Source organism: Rhinolophus sinicus, linkage group LG07, assembly GCF_036562045.2.
Source record: "Rhinolophus sinicus isolate RSC01 linkage group LG07, ASM3656204v1, whole genome shotgun sequence".
NCBI lineage: Eukaryota > Metazoa > Chordata > Mammalia > Chiroptera > Rhinolophidae > Rhinolophus > Rhinolophus sinicus.
In genome coordinates, this window is record NC_133757.1 from 7,313,491 (window position 1) to 7,341,016 (window position 27,526).

At 45.8% G+C, this 27,526-nt stretch overlaps 1 protein-coding gene across 1 annotated transcript; it reads right to left on the reverse strand.

Moving 5' to 3' along the window:
* Nucleotides 1–306: 306 nt before the first annotated feature.
* LOC141572783 (scavenger receptor cysteine-rich domain-containing protein DMBT1-like) lies at nucleotides 307–24,085 on the reverse strand. Its single transcript, XM_074338665.1, has 9 exons — nucleotides 23,743–24,085; nucleotides 17,536–17,631; nucleotides 16,471–16,803; nucleotides 15,533–15,579; nucleotides 12,441–12,450; nucleotides 9,546–9,881; nucleotides 3,498–3,800; nucleotides 1,437–1,751; nucleotides 307–383 (listed from the first exon to the last, which is right to left on the reverse strand). Exons 1-9 carry the CDS (start codon nucleotides 24,083–24,085, stop codon nucleotides 307–309), a joined length of 1,860 nt encoding a protein of 619 aa, XP_074194766.1.
* Nucleotides 24,086–27,526: the final 3,441 nt, after the last annotated feature.

Genomic DNA, 27,526 nt, shown 5'->3' on the forward strand with positions numbered 1-27,526 from the left:
CAGATCCAACCACAAAGCGCAATTTGTTTCCTTGTCTGATATTCCTTAGAGGTCAGGTTCTACCAAGCCTTGCAGAAGGCTCTGAAATTTTAGAAATATGAACCACAGAATACTTTCATAACTGTTTACAGTTCAGAGAAAACTTAAGTGGTGAAGGCATTTCTCCAACGTACTTAACCATATATTGATCAACTCAAGCCGTACGATGATCCCCAGAGTTCCCAGAAGAGGGAAGTTCACAACAGGACACATTAGAGCCAGGCAGGTCTCGGCAGGCAGTGGCACACACATCCCTGAGGACCGTGACTACCGAGCTGCCATCCCTGTGTGCTTGCACAAGTGCGTGCACTCAATCCTCAGGACAACTGTCATCCTCCTGTTCTCTGGATGAAGAAACCGAGGCCTGACAGCTAAGGGGCTGTCCGCACTCTCACCCTAGTGGTTAAGGACGGAGCCCAAACATAATCCCAGGTTCTCTGGCTCCAAATCCTGTGGTGCCACCCACATTTCCACTCAAAAGGTTTCAGTGGTCAAAGAAGTTTGAGAAACATTGGGTTACGCAGAGTTAAAAAAAAAAGGTCTACTGCAGGACTTGTCAGAGACTTTAATTTGCTAATAGATTATGGATCTTGAGTGGGGGTTATGGTATTTCCTCAACTTATTTAGCCATGCAATTTTTTAAAAGTTTGCATCTCATTGGGCTGGTGGACTGTACTATGAAACACATATGTAGGAGATATAGTACTCACTATTTTCTGAAAATGCGGACTAGAGGGATAGTTTTGCCTGAGGCAGCTGAAGTTCTGTGATGGTTAAGAAACGCCAACTCACTGAATACCCAAACGTGTGAACAGCATTGAGAACATGAATGAAGCTCTCGTCACTATCACTGGATCTCAGAGACCTGCTGCTGCTCCGAGGAAGGAGGGAGCAAACTGGACACACTGGCTGTCCTATCTACGGGAGGTGCAAATTCCTAGCAGCTCAATTTACTATTTCACTCAGTGACTATATGAGCACCTTATATTAGTTTGATACGAGCCTGGTATTTAGCTTCACATGAAGGATAAACTCCAAGGCAAGCTATGCATATGTGATCTATAAAAGCAAGAAAGAAAATAGAATTACCAGGTGAAGTGGCCATTCCCGTGGCTGATGCTGAAATTGTGAAAGAGAAACTAAAATAAGATAAAAATCCAAACAAAAATCCCGCCCACAAAGAGGAAATTTAGAAGATACTTTTTTATTTCAAAAATGTGTACCTCCTATATACTCAAATGAGATAAAATGACTTCTGAAATGGGAAATTAAAAATAAGCAAGTTTCCTTGGATGAGACCAAAATGGAGATGGGGATTCTGGAAGTGAGAAACGCTCACTGTTTGTGAGAACAATATGATCTCCCCGGCAGCCTCAGGAGAAAACAAGCACGAGTACCTGAGCAAACGACCCCGGCATCCTCAAGGTGGCCACAGTTGTGGATGGACAAGCCCAGATGCCAGCACTGGCCCAGGGTGGCCTCGTCGCCCTGGCACTGCACGTCATCCAGGAAGATGTCCCCCACACCCTCCCCAAAGTGGCTGCTCCCCAGGGCTCCAATGCCCTCCCCGCAGTCCAGCTGCCGGCACACCACGTGGGCGGCGTTGATGCCCCAGAGGTCGTCACACACTGTTCCCCACGTGCCATTGTGGTATATTTCAACTCGCCCTTCACAGCGGCTCCTCCCGTCCATCAGCCTGATGACCGGCAAATCTGCGGGAGACTCAGGGTTATTATTGGAATGTGAGCAGCTCTCTGGCAAGTAATGTCTAGTGGGGCTTCAGTTCTTCATATGATAAACCCCGAACTCTAGAAACTCTTATTTCCTTTTTCTAGCTCCCACAGGAATAAGTCAAATTAGTGATCACAAACACAGCGACAGGCTTTTCCAGCCTATTTCTTATTTCATGTATTTTACTCCATCACTCCCATTTTGGATTTGAAATATGGTAAATGCAAAGGTCAGATAAATATCTGGTTTACAGCTGAGTCATCAAATCACTAAGCAACAACATTGGAATAGGTCAAACTCAACTTTTCATTATTTCTTTAGGCCAAATTTGTCCACTGGCCTAGACTCAAAGTTAAATCTGAGAGCCAACTAGATGCAACTAGACATGCGGCCACCTCTGCCAGTAACCTCTCCCATCATATCAGCCCTGTATTTTCCAGTCCTGCGGGAGACATGAATCTAGGAGGTCACTGACATAACCTCAGGGAGTCTGCTAGAAAGATTGGATAACCAGGAAGCCTTAGATGATACATAACTGAAACAAACAATAAACAGATTACCAATTGTAGGAGCTGTTTCTGCTGATTCTGGGGCAACTTCAGCAGCTGAAAGAGAAAACCCGGGGCATTCGTGTTAGTGGATTTACAAAACGCTCATGGGTTACAAGCAGCGTGGGCACATAAATCCACATTTGTGCCAAAGTGGCAGGTCAGGACATTCTGACAAATGCAACACTGTCACAAGCAGGTCAGCGTTTCGAAAGATTCAGTCCAAACCAGGTAGTGTCTCTGAACCACCTTTCTCTCACCTGGGTGAGACCCTAGCTTTTGGACACTAATTGGGGGCGTCTATCTGAGTTTTTCCGGGGGGGCATCCATAACAGCCCCTCAGGAGAGCTGAGGCTACAGCAAAGACAGATGAGCATTTGATGCCATTTTAATTCAGAGTTTTCATTGGGAGACACCATGACTTGTTTGAAACATCAAACACTCACTCTTCAAATTAAAAAAACCAGGGAACAATAGAGTGGGATAGAAATATCCTCGCCCCTGTCTTCACCTTCACTCCGTTGGAACCCTGTCACCACCTAGCCCTCTGAGGATGGAGGGGGTGGCCCTGGGCTGTGGAGGGACCTGACAGTGGGGTGAAGACACCCAGCCATGGGGTGGGGAGTCACGGATGTTTGTTGCAGACATTATTTAGTAACAAAAGGTAACAACAGGGTTTTTAAATATTCATTCAGCTTTTTAAAATGGTTGCATATAATTTCCCTAGTGGCAAGAAAAACCTAACTTTGTCAATCAATAAATCAGGAGAGTATTCATATATAGCTCTCTCTGAGAAATGTCTTCATGAGAAATTTATGAGATTGACACACATAGAAAAATCATTCTGGAAATGATAAACCTTCCCAGAGCAGAGACACAACTTCCTGGTTCCCTAGTATGATTTTGTTCACAGGATCTCTTCTCTTCTCCGGGCCAGGGGAACAGGCTGTTGTGATACTGGGCACACAGGAGACTAGTATCACCAAGGTCCTGGATTTTCTGAGTCTGCGGGGTTTCCCAGGACATGGGACTTTCAGTACCAAAACAGGGAAAATTCTGGGCAAGCTGGGACAAGGTGTTTACCTGGCCTGGGACCCCAAGACTTTCAGGGCTGGCAAGCTTGGAAGGCGTAGCTCTGCTGCTTGGGAGGGACACCCAAATTTGAGAGGGTTCAAGTACCTGAGCAGATGGCTCCGGCATCCTCATGGTGCCCACAGTTGTGGACAGACAGGCCACGGTGGTGGCATTGCCCCAGGCTGGTCTCATTACCCGTGCACCATACGTCATCCAGGAAGATGGGGCCAAAGCCGTCACCAAACAGACTGTTTCTTGGGGCCGCCAGGGCCACCCCACAGCCCAGCTGCTGGCACACCACCTGGGCGGCGGACAGGCCCCATAGGTCATCACACACGGTCCCCCAGGTGCCGTTGTGTTGGATCTCTACGCGGCCCTCACACCTGCTCTTTCCATTGGCCAGTCTCACTACGGGCAGATCTGTAGGAGCCAAGAGCCAAGTCAGCACAAGAAGGTTCTTTAGATTCTCAGACAAGCCAGTATTTCTAGTTAGAGAATCCTACCCCAGGCTGTGGTTTGCTGTCCAGACAGCATGTATCCACAGGAAATTATACACACAGAGGAAATGATACTTGTATGACTGCTTTAGATACCTGGAATTTAGCACAAACTACAAAGTTTTTCTCACTGGGCAGTTTCTTTATGGGAGTCCAGGCCATCTATTGGTTTTGTAAAAGGTCTATACGCTTAAAAATCACCTTTTGCTTTCATCCCCTTTTGGGTATCCTGTTTTATGTTGTTTCTGTAGAAATTCAAAAGAAGCCGGCTGAATATCTGGGGTTCAGAGTTGGATTTCTAACCCAAGTCTCTCAAAGAATCTTATGAAGTTCTCAGAACATAATTAATTTACTTTACTTGAATTTAAAAATTATTTTATGGGAGGCTCCTGGAGGAACTTGGGGGTTGGAATAGCAAGCAAAGGAAGAGATGGTATCACTACGGCAGGAAGGTAAGGAATTAACCTTGTGACACTGAGCCTTGATCCAAAAGCAGATGAAGTTGATTCTTAGATTCTGAGCCCCAGAGACTGGGGCTGGCTCAAGAGTCCCCTCTGAGAAGAGCCCATAACAGCCTATGCAGTTCAAGGCCATGATACAGGGCTTTCGCTGATGCTCTGAGGGTTGGGTGTGGTGATTTGGCTCTCCTTGAAAAGATTCTTACACATGAAGAATCCACCATATTACCAGGTTGCCTCTAATGAGCTCGCTTCTATTCCATGCAGCACCAGGGCTATGAAAATAATGTTGGCTACATTTCTGTTGACCTCAACCTAAGGAAAAGTTACACAATGTAAGAATGGAAAAAGTACCTATTAGATGGAAAACACCTGGCTCTTCCCCAGGAGTTGAAGCAACTGTATCTGTAAAAAGTAAAACAGTCATCTTAAGTACATTCCAAACAAACTCAACAAAATTACATACGCTTTTCCAGTACAACTGAAATCACACGCATGAGTGTGCTTTTAAACAACCCTATCCAACTTCTAATCAAATTGTTATCATTTAAAATGTATGTGACGGTAGCTCATATAAATGTCTATTACATTGTTTTGAAAACCTGAAACCATTAAAAAAAAAGAATAAGAAAGTGAAATAAAATTGATGTTGGGATTGTGAAGATGTGAGCCATAGGCCCGGGACACCTTGTCAGGGCAGAGTTCAACATCCTGGCTCCCAGGTGGGGCTGCAGGGGAAGGAGCAGCTCCTGCCACAAGGCCCACCTGCCTCCAGGCCCTTCTGCCCTCTGGCCTGCCAGTTTCAGTTGCAGGCGCCATCACTTTGGGTCAAGAGGCACCATTTCAGAGTCTGGCTGAAATGCAGCTCTTGTACGTGGGAGGGATCACGTATCAACCTGTTATCACACAGAACAGCTTTTCCTCTGGGACCAGAGGAGAAGAGCAGGGCCTTGTGAGGCTATGACACAGCCCTGGGTCTTCACCTTCTGGAAGGGAGGAAGGGTCTGGAGCTCAGAGCATGGTCAAGGAAAGTTAAGGCTGGTGAGGGAGACCCTGGACTAGATGGCTAGTCACCAATGAGCAAATAAAATCAATGCGAACTCATGGATACCTGGGTGCCCAGCTGCTGCAGACTCCACAGAGACAAAGGAAATATGACAGTGGTTTAATAATAGAAACCAGGATGGTGGAGTGGCTCAAAGGTCATTGTCTCAGTTTAAATGGGACTGGACAAGCTGGAGTAAACAATTGTCCTTAAGCATCTGGGGCTGTCCCCGCTGGGTCTTTACAGCCAGGTGTGGATTGTATCATGTGGCAAAAAACTCTGAGGCAGTGATTCCGAAAGGATTTGGCTTAGTAACTAAAATACCACCACCACCACCATCACCCACAACAAAATAGTTAACATTCCTGTGCATTTATCGTATGCCCTTTGCTTGATTAAATGTCCTCTGTGGAATGTTTCATTTAATCCTCCCAACAACTTCATGAGAAAGGTACCATTATTTTCTTTAGTTTACAAGTGATTAATGTTTATAGACTCTCAAGTTGAATGCCCTCCCACATATTAAACAGCAGGCATATTTTTCAGTTAGAACAAAAATGTGCTGTCCCAGGTATGGAGGCATTTCCAGACTCTACGTACAAATTCCAGGCTTGGCCTGAGCAGCTTCACAAGTGGCCCAGAAGGGATCTGTGCTCTTCTGAGCAGATGACACCAGCGTCCTCATGGTGACCCCAGTTGTGGGTGAACCAGCCGCCACGAGGGCACTGCCCTAGAGAGGACTGTTTTCCTGGGCAATTGACATCATCCAGGAGGATGCTGCCTGGCCCGGGGCTGAAGCTGGCCCCTGGGAGGGCAGACACAACCAGGCCGCAGCCCAGCTGTCTGCAGACCATGTGGGCGTCCTCTATGGGGCAGCTGTCATCACACACCGTGCCCCAGGCGTTGGCGTGGTCGACTTCCACTCGGCCCTCACACCGGCTTGACCCATTCGCCAGCCGCAGGCCCAGACTTTGTGGACATTCCAAACAACGCTCATCCAGAAAAGCCACAGAGGAGAAATCCAGGATTTCCTGGAAACTGTGCACTGACAATCGATAGTAACAAATCTACTCCCTGCTTCATTTCATCCATAGATTGTTGCCTTGGGTGTTACTCAGTGTGGTTTTTGAGGACACGACTGCTTAAGAAACAGTTTTGCTCCTTAGCCCGCTGGCCCAGCAGCGACCTGCATCTCTGCATAGCTGCTCCCTTCTCTTTCACTGTGTGCTGTGTATCTTGGTTTCTGACGCTCACAGGGTTTGTTGGATTTTGCAGGAGAAGCTATCCTGCACACGCTAATTGGGTATAAGTAAGATTCTGTGCGCTCTTGCACACGTTGATCAAATGACAATAGCAGAAGCTCTCGTCTATGCTGTTCCTAGGATCAGGTACAACTATGTATGTGACAACTTCCTGGGCGTATAAAGGATAGTCACTATAGGCTGACCCCATGTTCAAAGGGCAGTGACAGAAAAGGGTAGAGACTGGGTATACTCAGGACAAGGTGAGCTCATGGAAGAAATGGGTAGAGATTTGGGGTAAGCAGCGTACCCCCATTCACCTTCCTAGGTGCGAGCTTCCTACCCAGCCCCCAAAACCATTCTTGCATCACACAGTTTCTTATTTCCTCTCACTTTTCAGTCACAGGTTTTTTTTTTGGCAAACCTAGATAGTTTCAGCCTTCCCCCTTTTGTATGGCCGAGACTGTGGAGAAGGGCAGTTTCAGCAAGGACACTTTTCCCACGGGAATGCTGGACTTTTTCCGGAGCTGAAACTCGACAAAGGGAAGGCAGTTGAAGAGAGAAGAAAAGATTACCTGTGGATGTGGGCACCTCCGTCGCCTTTGGAAAAGATGCTAAGGACAGATAGAAGAGTGAAAGAAAAAAGTTAGACAACATCTTCGGTGCCAAATACATTTAATTCTCAATCAACTGTCAGAGGGCTGTCTCCCTCGTGGATCATCTACAGTTTCTGCGTTTACATCGATTTCCTTCCCAATTCCTTCCTCTGTGGGGAGTACTCCTCCCAGCATCCAGCTGGTATGTCCACAGCCAAGTGATAACAAGCTTCAGAAAATGAAAGCATGGCGGTTGATGAGTATTTTTTGAACACACATATATTTTAAAGCCAAGAAAGCCTTCTCTGGGGATCACTGCTATTTAGCATAAGCTACTCTGGTGCTTCCTTTGAAGGTTTGGGATCATTTCTCTTTTTCCTCAGCTCTTTTCTGCATGTTGTATTTTACTCTTAAAAACTGGACCTAATTTGAAAGGTGACAACTTTTGGGCCTATCTCAGAGTCAGGGAAACTAAAAAGTGGTGCTTTCAGCTCCTTTATCCTTTACAATGCTGTTGAGTAGACAGCAGGCCACAGAGGTCAATGCCTGCTGTGCTTGGAAGACGTGGGGTGAGAAGGTAATGGCTGACATCTAAATAGTGTTCTCCATGTGGCCAGCACACCAGCTACTCTACCCAGAGAGACCCACTGTATCGAAACCCAGCCTTAGGAGGCAAAAGCCATGCTCCTCCTCCTCCTTAGCCAGAGGAGGAAACCAAGGCATAAAGTGGTTCAGAGATTCGCTCAAAGTCCCACAGCTAGTAAGTGATGACACCAGGACGACAAATCCAGGGCTTTTGCCCCCCAAACCATGCCCTACCATCCCAGGTGACTTTGTCGAAGCAAGTTATAGTTAATCAGATAAGAACAACTGAAATTACCTGAAGTGAGGCGACTCACAGTGGCTGATGGTGTTGAGTAAGTCAGCGAGGCTATGAGAAACAGAAATGAAAAGGTATGGCAGGTCATGCCCCTTCCGTCTTCTTAAGCCCAACAGGTCAACCTGCTTACTTGAATCAGCAAGGTACATGTCTTGTTCTGGGGAGAAATTGCACCCCATCTGGACACCTGAGAAGGACCTAGAGTTACCATGGTTACAACCACCAGAGGCCCTGGGTCTTTGGTTTCATTTCTGTCCTGCTGCCGGCCACTGCAATGTCATTTTGTGATTTTTTTTTCAATCTGTGGCCACAGTGATGGTTGCCTAGTGTGGTACGCTTATCTTGCCAGCTGCTTTGGTTTTTTAATTCTTCTTAAGTGTGTGGGTCGTATCTTCCAGAGTAAATGTCAGTTTGCAAAGGGCAGAAACACATTATCTCAAGAACATCCACTGGTGACCCATCAGCACTGGGAGAGAGCTGATGGGTCCCAGAGCAAGTATGACGCTGGGCCAGGAGCTCCAGGGCAGGGCTGAGAGAACTCAGAGCTGCTGCTTGTGACCTTTCCCGTCATGCCTGACAAACCCCCCATCACTCTGCCCAGGGCCCTGGTCCCCAAACTCCCTGCTCTCTGAGCCCCCAGCCCTGTCCTCTGATGTCACACCCAGCATGTGGCTTCAGCTCTCACTTTGCTCAGAACATTGACTCTGCCTATCCCTTTACCGCTCTCCTCTCCCCTCAGAACCTTCCAGTAGCCCCACCCCCTGCTTGCCCTTTCATCCTGGTCATTGTGGCCCAGGATGGCTGACAAGCCAGTTTGTCTCTTACCGGCCAAACCCGGAAGGATGCAGAGATAAATGGGACTTTTGATGCCAATGATTGAATTTATTTGCAGAAACTCAACTGGGATAAGGGGGTTGAACAAAACAGATGGTTCCCGGAGGCTGAGCCCTCACTGTGGGACATGAGCTGATCTGAGCTGGCTCATCTTCTCTTTTAAGAGTTACATACTTATTTCATCAAAATTTAAAAATTTACATTCCATTCCATCCTAGTTAAGGACATTTTCAGCTATACCTGACATAAATTGATGAGATAAGATAGTTCACTGTATTTTAATTTTTAAACATGTTAACATTATTTTATTGCTCCTGCATTTATTTTTATGTGCTATTTGTTTCTGACAAGTGACCCTGGCTGTTTATTTATGGTGGTGATATAAAGTTTCCTTGTGAAATGAATGCATTTAACTGAAAAAAGAAGAGTCTATGTAGAGAAAAGTATTAAGAAAATTATAGTGTGGGTGGTAGGTGGGTGTGGCAGGGATTGTGCTGGGACATCTGAACAGCTGAAACTTGGGAAGCAGTGGCCGAGGGACGAGGGACCACCCAGGATGTCCCTACTGCTCTAAGTACAGTGGAGGCTGTCCTGTCGCCCACCCCCGGCCTCAGAATCAGGCCCACCTGAGCAGATGACACCGGCATCTTCATGATGACCGCAGTTGTGGGAGAACCAGCCGCTGTGCAGGCATTGCCACAATCTTCCTTCGGTCCCCACACACTCCACATCGTCCAAAGCAATGGGGCCCTGGCCTTGGTCAAAATGTGCCCTCTGGGGGGCCGACACAGCCATGCCACAGGCCAGCTGCCTGCACACCACCTGGGCATCACGCAGGTCCCAGCTGTCATCACACACTGTCCCCCAGCTGCCGTTGTAGTGCAGCTCCACGCGGCCCTCACATCGGTGGCTGCCGTTGGTCAGCCTTAGGACCACATCTGGAAATGCAGACACATCTGGTCCCTGCTGTGGGCACTACCCCTTTGCCACTGCCTTTGAGCTGACCAGATTTCGAGGACACCACTCTCATACCGGGGGAGGGAATTACTGTGGGTTACAGTGGCTGCAAAGGCACTTTGGTGTGGTCACTCATGGCCATGAGTTTTGGAGTGATGTTTTCTAAAGCTTTTGCCCCAGACAAGATTGTGTACTTGACAGAGGCCAAAGGAGGCCCCTGGAAGCCCTTGTGAAGTGGGAAGCACCCTGGACACAGACACTGGTTGTTACTGCCCCGAGTGAGGAACAGTGCTCTTTGGGCAGGTGAAAGAAACCACACGCGTTCTGAATGCGACAGGTGCAAAGACAGCATCAGCCAGTGTGATGTGCTCTGGGATCAGAAGATGTAGCTGAGTGCGTTGTTCCCTGGCAGCATTGGGTGTTCAACTACTTTCTCCAGGCAGATCTTGGGGGTTAACTAAGGAGCATGGAAGCCCTTATCTAAGCGTAATCCACTGAGAGCTCTGAAATGTCCCCATATCCTGCTGTATATGTGTTGTGGGTGGTTTTTGTATTGAATTCAGCTGGGAACAGGTGGGCTGGTAGTTGCAGTTTGAGGTAGTTTTGTTCTAGAAGGATTTGCCTACTGCACTTTCCCTTTCTTTGGAGAAGAGGGAGGCTCTCATTTGTGTCCTCCATCTACACACACAGCCAAGGGAAGATATGAGATTCAGCTGCCTATTTCTTCAGCCAGGATATTATGGTGGAGGAAAATGACAGTGAATGACAGAGCAGGGTGAGGGGTGGGCTGGGGGCTGTTAGAGTCAGAATGGATGTCACTCAGGATGTCATTAATGAAGGTGGTTTCCGCAGGTCAGATTTAGAAAGCATGTCCTCTCTTAAAGGGGGAGGACACAAATTCAGTCGAAACTCCCTCCAAGTATGTATTAGGATACCTACCAGTCTCCCTTCCATCTTGCTGAATGGCATTGTACAGAGTATAAAACCCTGTGTTGGTGATCATGGCATCACTTCTGAACACTATGGTCATGATGTTCGAAGAAGAGAGAAACGTGAGCTCTGTTCCAGCACAAAATCTGCCCATGGAGAGTGAGGCAACTTGCTGTCCATCAAACACTTCGATGAAGTCGTAAGGGCACCCATAGATGTCCTCTAATCTGAGGAGGTAACGCAGCGTTAATCTCCCCAAGGAAATCTGCAAAAATGTCTTAAATAAAATCATTGTTTGCATTGCATCCAGCCAGAAACTGCAATCACTGCTGCCATCTCCTTCCAACTACACACCCCACTAGTAGACTCGACCCCTCAAATATTGACTGAATCTGCACCCCCCGACCTTCTCTACTGGGACTGGCCCAGGGCAATCAGCCTTTCATCGTGTCTCACTTGGTCTAATTCAGAGCCCCGCCCCGCAACTGGAATCTTGGCTTTCAGTCTTCCCCACCATCTTCCTCTCTACCCTGAGTATCTCCCAAATGTCCCCTGACTATTCAAACTCTGCTACTCCCTAGGGAGGTGACAAGTGTCTACTAAGGTCTCACTGAGTAAAATCCTAACAACGTCTAGAGCAGGAAAAAATGGTGATGGCTGTAAAAGCTCCAAGGGTCTGTTGGGTAGGACTCTTCCCTCTACTGCCCCAAACTGCCTGGTTCAAGCCCAGGGTTTTCACGGCATGTTTCATCTAACCTGGAGATCAGAGAAGCTGTCCCTGACCGATCTCCTAATGCCATCTTTGCCCTGTCACTCTCTATCCTATTACCATATATGTACCTTTTTTTTTCTTTATAGCACTTACCAACTTATCACTAACTGAAATTGTCCATTGAGATATTGGTTCATTCGAGTACTATTTGTCTCCCCGTCTAGAATATAAACTCCATGAGGGTAGAGATCTTGTCTGTCTTGTTCAGTACTGACAGCCCATTCCTAGACCAGGGCCTACCCAGGGAGTGGGCTCAATACATAGCCATTTAAAGAACATCAACATTTACTAACATGATAAAAATGTGAGATTTGAATATTTGCATTTAAATAACAATAGGCTTTGATGCAGATAAGTGCTCACTGCATAATGTATACATAATGGACACAATTACACTTGTACACAAACTACTGAATTTGAAAACCTGCTCATTGCAGAACACATCTGTTCCAATGTAACCAAGTACATCAAAATAACCAATTTTTAATTTCTTAAGAAAAAGTGATAGTGTTTGTATGTAAGGTGACAACAGTGTGGCAGTAATAGGTGACATTGCAACCTGAGAAATTATTTCATTAGGAAATAGAGCATACTTCACTTAGCAAGAATGAAATGGCATGCTTTAAGTATGGATATAATTTTTACAAATCTAGGGTGAAGCAAACCTCCATAGAAGCTGAAATTGAAAAAAATGAAGCAAGCTTCAGTGCAAGTTAGGGTTTCTGTCTCAGCACCATTGACATTTGGGGTTGGGCAATTCTTTGCTGTGGGGCTGCCTTGTGAGTTGTAGGGGACGTAGCAGCACCCCGGCCTCCACCCATCAGAAGACCCCTGCCACTGCTTTCCGTCTGGGATCATTGGCCACAGCAGTCAAAGGTTTGAATAGGAAAATGCTGCCTTCACATATAAACTGGGTGGGCAGTGGAGTGAGGAATGGACTCAATGTGTTTTCCAGAAGTGATAAAATGGTACTCTGCATCCCCACACAATTCATATGTTGAAACCTAACCCCTAATGTGATGGTATTAGGCGGCGGGGTCTTTGGGAGCTGATTAAGTCAAGAGAGCAGAGCCCTCATGAATGGGATTAGCGTCCTTATAGAAAGGCCTGAGAAAGCCTTTCTAAGTGAGATTGTAGTGAAAGGACAACCATCTATGAGGAAACAGTCCCTCACCAGACACCAAATCTTTTAGTGTAATGATTGCAGCCTTTCCAGCCTCCAGAACTGTGAGAAAGAAATTTCTATTGTTTGTGAAGCTTTCCAATTTAGGACCTTTTTGTTATAGTAGGCTGAACAGACACACAGAAAGGCTACCTCTTTCAGGAAAGCATGGATTCAAACTGAATCTGGCATTTGAATTGAGAAAGGTAAAACTGCTTACTTCAGGCTGGGGATCGTCAGTTCGACGTGGAACTTCTCAGCCAGGTGTATCACCCAGACACATTCCATGTTGGTGGGGTAGTTTGTAGGATACCAAGGACTGGAAAAGGAGCCGGAGAGACTTGAAATCACTCCCCCACAAGAGTTACTTCCTCCTGTAAAAGCAGACAAGGGACCCATGGGTGGCTTCTTTGGGCCCACACCTTTTCCAGGTGTAGAATCCAGAATTCCACCAAGCTCACCAGTGAATCACAAAATGGGAAGGGAGCATGCTGGTGTAGATATAGTTGTAGCTTGCCTGGGGCGTGATTGTACCCCTGAGAGGGAATGAGGGAGGAGGAAAGATGTATGACCTGTAAGCCGGACCCTAAAGTTGATTGTAGGTAAGACGGGAAATGGGATTGGACATGTATGTGGCAGGTGTGGGGTGTCCAGGCCACACTTCATTAATGCTTTCCCCAGCTGCCTGTCATACAAGCCAGCTCAGCCCAAATGTAGACAACCCACATCTTCGTGAGGGCTTCATCCTGCCAATTCCTTCCCCTCATGGCAGCCTGGACAGACACATCTCTTCTGTTTTTATGAATTATCAAAGTGATTCCATCCTTTACAGGTTGTACTTTCATTGAAAGAGACTTACCTTGCGGTATAGGAGCTTGAGGGATAGCAACTGCAAAAATCGAAATGAAAGAAAACCAGGAAAGAGCTTAGCATTGTAAAATCATCCTATATTTAAGTACAAATGAACAAACTTGTTACTACTCTTGAGTCTTCATACGTGGTATGGATACACTTATTTCTCTATTCTCCCTGATCTTGGATGCAGCCTCTCCCTTCTTTCAGTCGATTCGCCAGGAGATCACAGACAACGCACAGGTACACGGCATGTGTTTTCTGCATCCTAGGGTTCACCACACAAACACTGTCCTGAGATTGGCCAGTCACTCACGGTAGTGTCACTAGGCTTATGAGCATGCCACTGTGTCTGCTGAAATTTATCAAGTGCCGAAATACAGAAGGACAAAACCCAGGAAGCTGAGAGCATGATGGGAAAAGTAGGTTGGACAAGGGTTCCACTGAAGTGAGACAGGCCCCAGTCTGTCTCCAACATGCCTCAGCTCCAACAGGCATTATCCTTTCTTGCTTCTTTTATGGGACCTTTTGGCTTTTATTTTTGTGTGGCATATATTTCTATGTTTTGTATGTATCCTTAACCCCCACTGCATGGCAGGCCAAGGGCTGAGCAAGTTCTGAAAGCCTGACCATTGGAAAGCTGGTACTTGTTGGAATTTTTCACTAAGGGTTTTATGGTAAGGAGTTTGAGTGGGTGAGACGCATTGGAGAATTTCTTTATCTCTGCTGTCTTTCTCCTCAGGCAGCATGGCTGCCAGCTGAAGACCAGTCCTTCTTAGCCCTGAGCTGGGGAGAATGTTGGATATCAGCAGAACACATTTTTTTAACCTAAAGTGTCTCAGAAGCATTTTTCTTTTGCTAAAATGCTTGATATCCAATATTTCTCTCGGAGAACTAAGTGGCAAAAGCCTTATTTTGCGTGTCTGTTGAGGCAGGTATATAATCTTTCATCAAGAAGAGGTTTGCTTCCAGTTGAATACTATTCAGACATAAATGGTTCAATTTCCCCCATGACTTTTTTTATTCATGACCCATTCTCTTTTCTAGTCAGCTATGCATCTCTGCCTCAGAAATTGGATGTTATAGCAGAGAGAGAGAGAGAGAGAGAGAGAGAGAGAGAGAGAGAGAGAGAGAAAAGCCTTCTGAGTTTGAAACCCTAGACTGCAAGAAGACTTAGGCACAGAGCTATCTGATGACCTGAAAGCCATGGCCACCCTCTTGGGGTCCCTTCCTCCCCCGCCCCAGCCCCAGGCTAGGGGAGATTCCTCACTGACGATGAAGAGAAAAGACCAGAGGGAATCAAAAGGAGCTTAGCTGCTTGTCAGTCCCTGAGAAAGGGTTCTGTGGGCCGTGCCTCCCTTCTAGGGCTGCTGCCTAATTTGTGGGTCCCAGTGCAAAACGAAAATGTGGGGCCTCAGGCAGAGGTATAGACTTTAATTTTCCCTTTCCATGGGTCCATCTCTGCAACCCTTGCCAAAAGGTAAGCCGGCAAGGGATGGTGACCTCCACTGCCTTTGAGACCTGGATTGGGGTAGGTAAGAGCCCCCACCAAGTGTCATTCCAAGTGCATCATGGTGGTGCCAACCCATGAAAGGGGCAGTGCTACCCACGTTGCTCAACCGCAGAAAACTGCAAGGTGCACCTCTGACCTTGACCTTCCCCACATCCACGCCTCCATTGAGAGCAGAGGGTGGCAGCAGTCATTGGGCAGGGTTGGGGAGAAGGCTGGGTTTGGAAGCCAGGAGCACCATCGGGTGGGGTAGTGGGCAGCTGAGAACCTGTCCTGTTTCTCAGCAGGAGGCTGCAGGAGACAGGACCACACGTGCTCTGATAGAGCTGGAATCTTGAGGCTGGGAGGTCACCGCTGCACGTTGACTTTGAGTAGGTTACCAGAAGAAGGTCAACCCTTTCTCTACTCCTGCTGTGTAGGCTAAGCCAGGAGGCCACAGGGGAGCCCCAGATGGTTTCACTTCTCACAACCAGTCTGCTCTTGACCCATCGGGGAGAGAATTTGGCTTTCAGTGCATCTTTGTTTTCCTGCATGCTTTTGTTTTCTACCCCATGTCCCTGAGAGGCAAACCTTTGCACCTTCTCTCTTCTCCCCATTGATCTTTTTTGCAGACACCATGATGGAAACTTCTTCCTCCATCCCCTTCTGCCCTTCCTTGCTCTGACGTCCAGAGAGGAGAGTTTTGGATGTCATTTCATTTGGGAAATGTAGCTCTTAGCTCATGGTCTAAGCCATTGGTTTTCAACCTGGCTGCATGCTGGAATCACATGGGAAGTTTTAAATATAACCTCTGACTGGGTATGACCCTGGAGATTCTCATGTGACTGGTCTGGGGTATGTCTGGGAATTAGAAATTTTAAAAGCTCCCTGGGTGATTCTAGTGTCTAGATCACTGTCCACCAGTGTCTAGATCAGGAGAGAGGTTAGACTTCTTATTTACTTTGTAGAGATATTGAAAATTACAGTGTCCAACCTACCTGAGGGTGTAGGAGTCACATCTGGAACCCAGTTGTCAGCATCTGCATGTATGAAAAAAGGTACATTTAAGAAATCTAAATCTATGAACACAAAGAAGTGGGGGTTTTCTAGTGTGAGCAGGTCTTAAGCAGAAACAAGGGAATATTTTGACTCCACAAAAGCAGTGCCAGACCTGGGTGAGGTTGAAGAGAACACAGCCTGCCAGTTGTGTGGCCCTGGTGTGTGTGTCTTTAGAATAGAGTCACACTTTCAGCATTCTCTGAGTGACATTCACCTGTCAGGCCACTGTCCTTAGAGTCCCTGGCCCTGCTCTGTGTACACCCTCCATCCATCACTAAGAAGCCACTGGTTGAAAGATCTTGCCATGGGAGGAGAGGCTACCTGAGCAGATGACGCCGGCATCCTCATGGTGGCCACAATTGTGGTCTGACCAGCTGGAGTTATGGCACTGGCCAAGGTGGTTCTCAGTTCCTGAGCACTGCAGGTTGTCCAGGAGAATGTCTCCAGAGCCCGGGCCAAAGTGGGCCTTTCCAGGGGCAGCAATGGCCCAACCGCACCCCAGCTGTCGGCACACGACCTTGGCTTCGTTCAGGTCCCACAGGTCATCGCACACAGTGCCCCAGGCCCCCTGGTGAAGGACCTCCACGCGTCCTGAGCATCGGCCTGAGCCACCGACCAGCCGTAGCTCTGGTCCATCTTCTAAACAGAACAGAATTTTATTTTTGAGTTTGGGAAGTTTTAAGTAAGAAGGATTTTCAGCATTCACCTTCATATCTAAGGCAAATAAATGCAAGAGCAAAGCCTTAAGGCTGTCTTGATTCCGTACTAAATTGGGCTTAAGGACTTAAGTGAGACTGAGGAGGGGGTAAAACACCAGCTCTACTTCTCCCTAGTTGTGTAACCTTTGACAAGTTACTTCATCTGTCTCATAGCTGCTAAATTTTCCCACTAAGAGTGCCACATGAGCAATTGAAGTAAGGCGGTGGTGTGCAGTCTATATGTAAATGGGTATTCTGCTCATCTCTACAGGCGAAAGCACAGGGCATAAGTGTCCTGTGCCTGCGTCCATCGGCCATGTGGGAACTGTCCAGAGTGCTGAAATCTAGAAGCCAAATTTCCTGAAGAATCCTCTTCCCTCCACCAGCTGCCCCGCCTCATACCCTGCATTCATGGGACCTTAGACTCATCCAAATGAGAGGCTTGGGACTCTTTCAGCCATGGCCCTATAGGCTGTTATTCCAGAGCCAAGTCCAATTTGCACCCAGCAAGCATGCTACCTGCCGATTGTGGGGCCACAGATGCTCAGGAGGGGGGAAGGGGTTTTTGAAAACTTTTAAAACTTAATCCCAGGCATCTGCTAAGAGGGGAGTCCCTCAAATTAGAAAACTGTTCTGTCTTTCAAAGACCATAAACCTACTTTAAGCTTCATACCTGACTTTCCTTCACTCTGTGGAATCACATTGAACAGAGCATAAAAGCCAGTGTTGGTGATCATAGCATCACTTCGGAACACAACTGTCATGATGTCTGAGGAGGAGAAAAACATCACAGCTTCTGGGGCACAAAGCTTCCCAATAGAGAGTGAGGGAATTCTGGGGCCATCGAAGATTTCAACTGAGTCATAGGGACACCCAAGGATATCTTCCAGTCTGAGGGAATCAAAGTGGAGAGTTAGCAGCATGTTAGAACTTTGTAGAGCTTAAAGTTTAAAAAATATGACGATCGTGAGATTAAATATTTGGATTGTGTTTGAAATTGCATGTTAATATGTAAAATATCAATTAACATTTTCAGATGCCATATTATAGGAACTTTTCTTCGTCTGAGGAATGTGTGAGACTGATGGCTACAACTTACTAACAGAATTTTTAAAATCATAATTTCAGCCAATCACAACCTACATGGAACATTGGGAAATGCAAATGTACACTACAAATTCTTACCAAATGATTAGCATGTACTTGACATCACAGCCAAATTTTCTTACTTTATATTTCACAACACTCTCCATACCAAAATTCTTGGGGAGAAAAGATATGATTTTAAAATAAAAGTAATGTCAGCATCTCAAAGAGTATTTGTACTTTGGTGATTATTTACAAGGAATGTGGATGGGGGGTGATTTTTAAAGGAATAGACAACTGATAGCATGATAGCCTTTGGAGTTGTGGGTTCAAGGTCTTCACTTCCTTGTAGGCTATCTATGTCCTTAGGGCTTTAGTCAACAAAGATAACATGTTTCTAGGATATTCTTTGGCATAGGATATGTCTGACTCCGTAGACTGAGCAACAATTCTGTGCTAAATGTGGACTATCACAGCATTTCATAGTATTGCTGTGTTTGTAGCATGATGTGTGTCACATACAAGAAAAGCTTTGTGCACACTCTGCTAACAGAATCATGAAATGGTGAAAGCTGGGGCTTTGATGTCAGACAGACCTGGAGGGTTAGTCTTGGACAAGTTAGTTAACCTCTCCGAGTCTCAGTTCCCTCATCTCTAATGGGGACAACAAGGACATCTATCTTAGGGCTATAGTGATACTGGACTATGACCAAGATGACAAAGCACATAATATAGAGCCTGGGCACACAGCCAACTCTGAAAATATGTCAGCTCGTATCTTATGTCATGGAGATGAAAAATGGCAGTAACTTTGGAAAATTTATTCTGTTCATGTCAGAGATGAGGCAATGACTCTATTATCTTCTTTTACTTTGCAGCAACGTTTAAAAGATGCAGGGTCCATGGCTTGAGTAGTAGGTTAACATGTGTATGTTGAAAGCCTCTTACTGTTTTTTAAACATTTAAATAAAGGAAAAAGAAAGTCTCAGAGGATAAATATTGGTACCCAATATAGAACCATGGCAAAGCTGGCAAGGAGGACTTTTGTAGTACTTTTAGAAAAAAAAAATCAAAAGAAAAACTATCAAAATATGATTAAGACAAATACGTTAATAAATCACTTATTGAATTTTTCAAGCTAGAAGTGACTCATTGGACAGCACTACAAAATTTACCTGAGCTTCAACTGAGAAAGAATTTCGTGTTTTTCTGGTTTCACTCCTAAAGGTTTCCCATTAAAAGAAATATCTTTATTATGATTTCACAAATGAATATTCTTATTTAGATACAACTTCTCCTAAGAAGTTGTTTTCTTACTTCAGACTCGGAATCATGAGTTTTATGCGGAACTTTTTATTCACATGGATCTCCCACACACACTGGATGTCTGTTGGGTAGTTTTCTGGATACCGCGGACTGGAAAATGAGCCAGGGAGACTAGAGATGACCCCTCCACAAGAGTTACTTCCTCCTGAAACAACAGGAAAAAGGATGTTAAGATGTGTCCACATGGCATCATTTGCGTGATCCCAGTAATGACCAGCTTCCACCCAGTGGCCTGCTGCAGTCAGGCAGTGTCTGCCTGGGTGGACACACAAGACTCTCTGGATAGCTCTTTAGCCTAACCATCTCCTGGGAAGGACAGTCCACTCAATCTAATTCTGATGAATCAATAAGTATTATATTAATGTGGGAGCGTTCCCTGGTTTACCCTCTACCCCTACTATCTGATAAAGAAAATGTTATATTTGTCCTGTCTGTTTACTGTCTCTTCTCTCTTTCTGAGGTGGGAGGACTCTTGCTTGCTGGGAGAATGGAGGGCAGAGTAGATCAACATGAACGACTGGGAAGGATTGATGAAGAGACAGAGGCTGTAACGTGCCTTGGTAAGGGGAGAGTTTGGGGGGTTTGGGGAACAAGTGGCTCTAGAACAATTCCATGGTATGATGAACTGGAGACACGGGGAAAGGGAACGCTGTGGGCTGTTTGGGGATGTTATGACTGGGACCTCCTTTTAAGTAATTTTCATCATTTTTTTCTGGGTAGATTGTGTTTCTTTTAATTCAATGCCTACCGAGTGAGACTGGGACTTACAGATTTTTGGATTTATAATTTATAAGGGTTAAACAAGATAACAGTGAGATCTAATTCTTCCATACTAGTTGTTCTATTAATATAGACACACACACACACACACAAACACACACACACACACACACTTAAAACAGTATGCACACAAAAAAAGCAGAAAGCTTAGAATCATCAAATTATTTTAGAGGAAATTTGAAAACACAACATGCTTCATTGACCTTTTCCCTAAATTATTCAGTTAATTTTTTTCTCTCTGTTCCCCCCTGACCAACTTGTAATCCTCCCAGGATCCCACAGATTCCTGGTCTTCCCTGTGATGAATGACGGGAGGTGGTGAAGCTCCCAGGCCTATTGTTGAGTGTATTTGTAGGTTACAATAACTGGGGCAAGGTCAGACTGACATTGAAACCCCTGGGACATGAACTTTCCGAAACCTCTACACATGGCCAGGGATGATGGACTGGTGTCCATTGTGGGTGCCCTCTACAGGACTGTACCCAAAGAAGGCAGGCTGAGTGTGGCCAGATGGCTTTTTGTCACCCTCCTGCCTACCTGACCTGGGCAGATCCACACACCCTCTTCCCAGCCTGTTCTACTGGTTAAAAATGTCAACATTTATAGGTATTAGAAGTCCTAATGCTGTGTCCCTCAGCAAAGCTGTGGTGAGAACTGAAGGGCTCCTCTGGCTGAGGTCCCGACTGTCTGGCCTCTCACTGAAGGAGCCATGACAGGACTGGCATGGACAGAGCAGAAGCAGCCTCTCACTGCATCGTGCCAGTCCCTCCGTGCCATGTCCTGGGCACACTGCCTAGCATCTACTATGATGGCTCCCTTGGCGTGGAGTTACCATTTCATCTTAAAACTAGTGATTAGCTGGTATGTGATCCTGAGAAACTGTGGAAAGACCTACAAGGAAAAAACAGGGAGATAATGATGCCATCCAGAGGAAAAATATTTAGTCTCATCTACATGTTAGTAAAATTGTATGGGTTTCCTTAGAAATGTCAATGTACTTAATGCAAACCGAGAAAAGTCCGAAGGTGCTGAGCAAATATTCTCTATAGTCTTGTGGCAGAATGAAGGCGGCCAAAAATTCTTGGTCATGTGTCTTGTCATGAGGTGGGGTCTAGGTCCCCTTTCTTGAACCTGGGTGGGCTCCGTGACTGCTTTGACCAAAAAAATATGGTGGAAGTGGCACTATGCCTTAAAAGACTGGCATCTTCCACTCCTGTCTCCGGGAACACTGGCTTCTCATGGCGTCCTGACCACCTTATAAAACATCAGACTGCCCTGTTGGAGAAACCATGTGAAGAGGTCCTGAGACCACATGGAGAGGAAGAGCGCCCTGGCTAAGCCCAACTGTGCAGCTGTCTCCACCACGGCACCAGGCATGTGAGTGAAGCTAGTCTCTCCAGACCAGTCACCAGGTGAACACCACCACCAAGTGACTCTGCTCAGTGCCATGTGGAGCAGAAGTAGCTCCAGCTGAGCCCTTCCCAAATTCCTGACACACAAAGCATGACATTTAACTGAATGGCTGTTGTTTTAAACCACTATGTCTTGGAGTAGCAATAGATAACCAGAATGGCTCCTTTCACTTGACATGGCCTTCTTCATTTCCCAGTCATCCATATAATTTTCAAATTACCATGTTTCCCCGAAAATAAGTCCTAGCCGGACCATCAGCTCTAATGTGTCTTTTGGAGCAAAAATTAATGTAAGACCTGGTATTATATTATATTATAGCTGGTATTATATTATGTTATATTATATTCCTGGTCTTATATTATATAAGACCGGGTCTTATATTAAAATAAGACCCGGTCTTATATTAAAATAAGACCTGGTCTTATATTAATTTTTGCTCTAAAAGATGCATTGTAGCTAATGGTCCAGCTGGGTCTTATTCTTGGGGAAACATGGTAGGTGAGTTATATAAAATGAGAAAACTACAGATAAATGCTCATTTGAATAGCCACTGCCCTTGACCCTAACCATGGCCCTTTAACTTTAGACAGCCCTCCCCTCTCACTCATGACCCCAACACATAAAGATGGCTGTCCCCCAGCAATGCCTAGAACACAGCAAAGTTTTCTCTAAACAAGTGTCTGAGAGAGATGATTCTGCCAATGACATGACGTGGGCGTGCTCTGAGGCTCTGTGAGGACAGCCAGGTGCATTCAAAGAGCAAGAGATGGGGCCTGAAAACCCAGACCTGCCACTTTCTAATTGGGTTATCCTGAGCAGGCTTCCTGAGCTCCCCAGTCCTCAGCTGTGAGGACTATGTGAACGAACATTCTACACCGCTAGCATCACGCCTGCGGCCGCGCAGGCACTCAGAGACGTCTGTTGCAATGACACGAAATGCCTTTCCATTCACCTCCAGCATCATTTCAGAATTTACATCACATGTGTTGGCCTGATTCTTCTAATCTTTGGTTTTTGTTACTGATGAATATCATTCAATCATTAGGTTATAAGATCTTCAAAAACAGGCAAAAGTTATAAGATCCTCGAGAGCATGTACTTAGGGGTCAGATTGATCAGTGTGAAAACTTGGCTCTACCATGAACTTCCAAAGCAATCTCAGGAAAGTTACTTAACCTTTCTGCATCTCAAATTCCTCTTCTGTAAAATATAATATAAAATACCTTTTTGCAGGATTGTCCTGAGGATTACCAAAAATCTGAGCAAAATGTCCCCCCTGTTTGCACTAGCTTTGCCTGGTCTTTGTGTAGCTGGGGCCAAAGAACAGGTGTAGTAAATGAGATTGTTGGCCAAAAGCACCAACTGCTTGGGTTCAAATCCACTGGCTAGTCCTGAGTACATTACTAACTTTCTGTGTCTCAATTTACCTACCTGGGAAATGGGAATAATCAAAGTATTTACCTCAAGGGTTATGGGATTAAATGACTTACATATGCAAAAAAGAGCTCAGAACAGTGTCTGATTGTCAGCATTTATAAGTGTTTGATATTATTATTATTATTATTATTATTATTATTACTTTGCTTGGACTAGAAAAAAATATGAACATACCTGGAGGTGTGGGAGAAGGCAGGTCTTCTGTATCTGGATGCATAAAGAAAGGCAATAGGTCACTCTCTTTGGTGAATCCAAAGTGTGGAGGAAGTGGGGTAACAGAGGTGTGGGTGGGGGATCAAGTGGAGAGGACCATGGTCTTTCTGGGTATGAGAGCAGAACACCAGAACTGTCCCCTGGGTCAACCCAGGCCTCCTTTGGCAAGGTTCTTGGCGCAGCAGCTGGGTTGATGCTGCTTCCTGGTAACCAGGGCTGGATTACCCGTGGCCCTCTAATGCTGAATCACCTAGGATACTTGTTAAACTGCAGACTCCAGAACCCCTCCCAAACCCAGTTAGTGTAATCTCTGGGATGGGGCCCTAACTTCTTGCTGCAACGCCCCAGGTGGCACTGGTGCACATGAACACTCGAGACTTCTCGTGTACAACCTGGAGCTGCCCATGGCAGGACATGTGTGTGAGTCCAGGGCCTGCTACAGAATAGAAGCTCAAGGACTGTTTGATGAAAGAATGAGCCTGTGGATGGATGCATGCATGGATGGATGGATGGATGGATGTATGGATGGATGGATGGATGGATGGAAATTCCGTCTGGGGTGTATAGTTTCAAAATGTCTTCATCTGCAGCATCTGAAATTACTGCCTGAGAGGGGAGAGGATACCTGAGCAGGTGACGCCGGCGTCCTCGTGGTGGCCGCAGTTGTGCTCCGCCCAGCCTGAGTGGGCACACTGGCCCAGGTAGCGCTCCACCCCAGCGCACTGCAGGTTGTCCAGGAGGATGCCTCCAGAGCCTGGGCCAAAGTGGGCCTTGCCAAGGGCAGACATGGCCTGACCGCACCCCAGCTGTCGGCACACGACCTCGGCTTCATTCAGGTCCCATAGGTCGTCGCACACAGTGCCCCAGGCCCCCTGGTGGAGGACCTCCACGCGTCCTGAGCACCGACCTGAGCCGCCCACCAGCCGCAGCTCTGGCCAATCCCCTGCAGACAGAGATTTGGTGTCCATTGCCCTCTGGGGACACGGCACATTTCCCATGAGATGGTTGAGTCCCCACCCCTGCACTACTATTAGGTTGGTGGGAAAGTAATTGCAGTTTTTGCAATTTTTAAACTTTTAAACCATGATCACATTTGCACCAACTTAATTTTACAGACGGAGAACTTGGTGAAAGGTCAAACTCCTAGCTGGAGGTTTGCTAAGCCACTAGAATTGTCAAAATAACTTTTATTCTAAAATGTCCATTAACTGAGTAGCTATCGGGCCAGAGGGATATGCCAATCTGTTTTGGCTAAATGCAGAAAAACATTATAAGTAATTTACACAGTGATTTGTGATTTTTGTAATGTGCTTGTGTGTGTGTGTGTGTGTGTGTGTGTGTGTGTGTGTGTGTGTGTGTGTTTACCTTTATAATAACCCAGGAAGGTGAGCAGAAGAGTATTGGTACACCAAGTTTATCTAGGAGGAAACTGATAGTTGGAGAAGCAGAGATTCACCCCAAATCCCACATCGGGTAAGAAGCAGATCTAAACTCAGGTCTCCTGATTCCAAAGTTCACTATTTTTCTTTTTTTCTCTGCTATTCTATCTCACTGTCTCTAGAATGGCTCTAACACTCTACTCACTTTTTAAAAAGTCTATTAGTGATATGGGTGTGGCGTTTACTATGATCAGGACTGGCCATAGAAAGAAAAGACAGAATACACTAGAAGGCACCTGTAAGCTGCCCAGGGTTTGAGGATTCTGAAAGGCTCTGAAAAAAATAAACTTTGCTCACCCTGGGATGCTACAGCCAAAGTTCCCAATCGTTTTGAATAGCCCTAAAAAGTCTGGATGGAGTCAACTGGCGCATTTGCAAACAGATGAACCACTTGCAGGTGGTCCAGTTTCTGCCCATGAAGCAGGTACCCAGAAGGAAGGACACTTGGTAATGAATGGAAGCATTCCAGCACTTACCTGGTTTTGCAGTTACCATCGTGGGTGTTGCAGTCGGGATTGCTGTGGACACAAGAAGACATCCTTAGATAAAAGGGAGAACTTGAACAAGTCAAGAAGGCAGCATTCTGAGATAACTGTCCATTAAACACCAAGATTCTGGCAGATTCATTCTCCCTAACATCTTTATAAGAAGTGACCTCTGAAATCAAACTCTCTTTACATGTGGGTCTTCATGTTTCTCAGGTGTGTGGGATCCAACAAAAATAATATTCCCTTTCTCTGCCCAGTCACTGGAAATATGACAATTGTGCCATTCTGTGCTAAAATGCATTCACAATCAGTGTCCTTCTGGTGAAAACACGCATTTCTTTGGCATGCTTGTACTTCTTTTTGTTGTTGTTGTCAACTTCCCCTAAATTTGGAGTGTCTGATTTGGTGTGTTTCATTGATGTTGATAAAAACAAGAAATTAGGAAATCAAATCAACAATTGTCCACATACAGTGTGACCCAGTTGTTAGTATGTGTAACTTGGTTCCACTGTGAACGGGCATTATACTTGTGTGAAAAGTGTGCCGACAGAATCTCTCAGCTACAGATTTGTCCAGTCAATTAGGAAAAGTACATGAGAGAAATCAAACTATGACAGGAAATACATCAGGAATGGGGACAGAGGAAGAACCTGAACCAGGAATGAAGATTAAGTAACAACAATACACATGACTCACTGATTAGATGTGGGGTCTGTGAAACCAGCTCTGCAAATACAAGGAAAACTGTTGTCAATAACTGTTTAATGTCAATCATGGTGACTTTCTGTGACCTACTCTGTGACATGGAGCATCTCAGCTGCGTTTTATAGCATGTTTCCCACGCTTGCTCAATGAATTACCCTGGTGCTTGCTGAAAATGAGAATGACTGTTCTGAACAGCATCTCAGCCAAGGTGGACACTAGAACTGTCCATGAGTTCAGCCGCTTTTCTCTTAGTGGCAAATAGTGCAGAATCCATCACTGGGTGCCCTTGGGACAATTACTGAACCTCTCAAGCCTTAGTTTCCTCCTCTGTAAAGGGGAAAGAACCACGGGATTGTGTGAGGATTAAAGGAGATAACACACGCTTCAAATGTTGCCTGGCATGAAGTAGGCATTCCAGAAACGTCAGCTGTTATTTTGATCGCTATCGTTATTGCCTTGAGTATATTGTGCTTCACCAGAAACCCTTGGCTTAGCTCCTGTCTGCCTTTCGGCCACACACCTTCTACATCCCATCTCTGTGCCCACACCATTCTCTAAGCTGCTGTGTCCTCTCCCGATTTCTCTACTCACAGCCTAGCCAGGTTTAAAGAATTTGTGGTAGCCCACATTAGTCTCTCCCTCTTTCGTAATGTCTTTTGCTGACATACATGCGTGCATTAATTTAGTATATTCTATTTGTCTTAATTTACTATATTCTATGTGTCCTCTAATTGCATCACATGTTTGTCTCAACTCTCTCCGTGTTGTGCGTGAGCCTCTCTTAGGCTGGGACCTCACATCCTTCTGATGGTCCCAAAACACCCATCTAAGACTAGATTCAGAGTAACTTCAGAAATGGCTTCCTAATGAGCTGTCTGTAATGAGATGTTTATGTAAAACCAAACAGCCCATGATGAGGTGGCAATTGGTGAGCATTTATGACGCGCCATCATTATGCTAAGTGCTTTACTTGCGTCATTTCAGGTCACCCACACAACAAACCTAGGAAGTAAGGTTCTCTTATTATCCCCATTGTACAGGGAAGGGATTGAGGCACAGAAAGGTCAAGTCTCTTGCCCAAGGTCCCAGAGTGGTGATGGGACTATAACTGGTCCCCTGGCAGACAGTGCAGCTCCAGGCTCTCATTTTTAACCACCACTCTTACCTTTGCTTGAGGAATAATAATAAGCAATGAAGTTTTTTCCTTTGTTGTTGAAGTTTCGGAAGTACTTGAGGGTCATTGAGCTGGAGGACGACACGTAGGTAAGGTAGAAACCAGAGCAGGTCTTCCCCAGGGACTTTGCCGAGGATGGAGGGCCATCCAGAATTTCAAAATATTCATTGGTGCAATCCAGGCTGGGGAAGGAAACACGGATGGGTGCCTCTCCTCACCAGCAACTCTTAGAGGTATGCTGGGAGGCAGACCCTTTATTTCGTTACTCTAAGGAGGATGGGGATGGATTAAAAGCTTGTCAGTCATTCAAATGAAGTATGGATTCCTTTTATCTCACAGTTTTCTCTCCAAGAGTCATTGCCTTGAGGAAATAGGATTTTAACTGGAAGAGAAAAGAGGAAGCTGAGGCACTAGGTGCACCCCTGCTGAGGTCTGAGACCGCAGGGTACCTTGAAACCTAGGGCCAAGGGCCGGACCAGGCAAAGCAAGGCAATGGATCTTCTGGGCTGAGGCTGCTTGGTCTGTCAATAGGACATGGCTCCAGGTTCCAAACAACCCATTTATAAGCTTTGGACAGTCAACCTGCCTATAGGAAGTGCAGTA

Excerpts from the sequence above, each read along its gene's own strand:
- LOC141572783 (XM_074338665.1), bottom strand. The coding sequence starts at position 24,085 with ATGGACACCAAATCTCTGTCTGCAGGGGATTGGCCAGAGCTGCGGCTG. Across the intron at positions 17,632-23,742 it reads CGCCGGCGTCACCTGCTCAG|ACATCATGACAGTTGTGTTC; the intron begins GTATCCTCTCCC and ends TCTCCTCCTCAG. Across the intron at positions 15,580-16,470 it reads CTCAGGTAGCCTCTCCTCCC|CATCTGGGGCTCCCCTGTGG; the intron begins ATGGCAAGATCT and ends GAGAAGTGAAAC.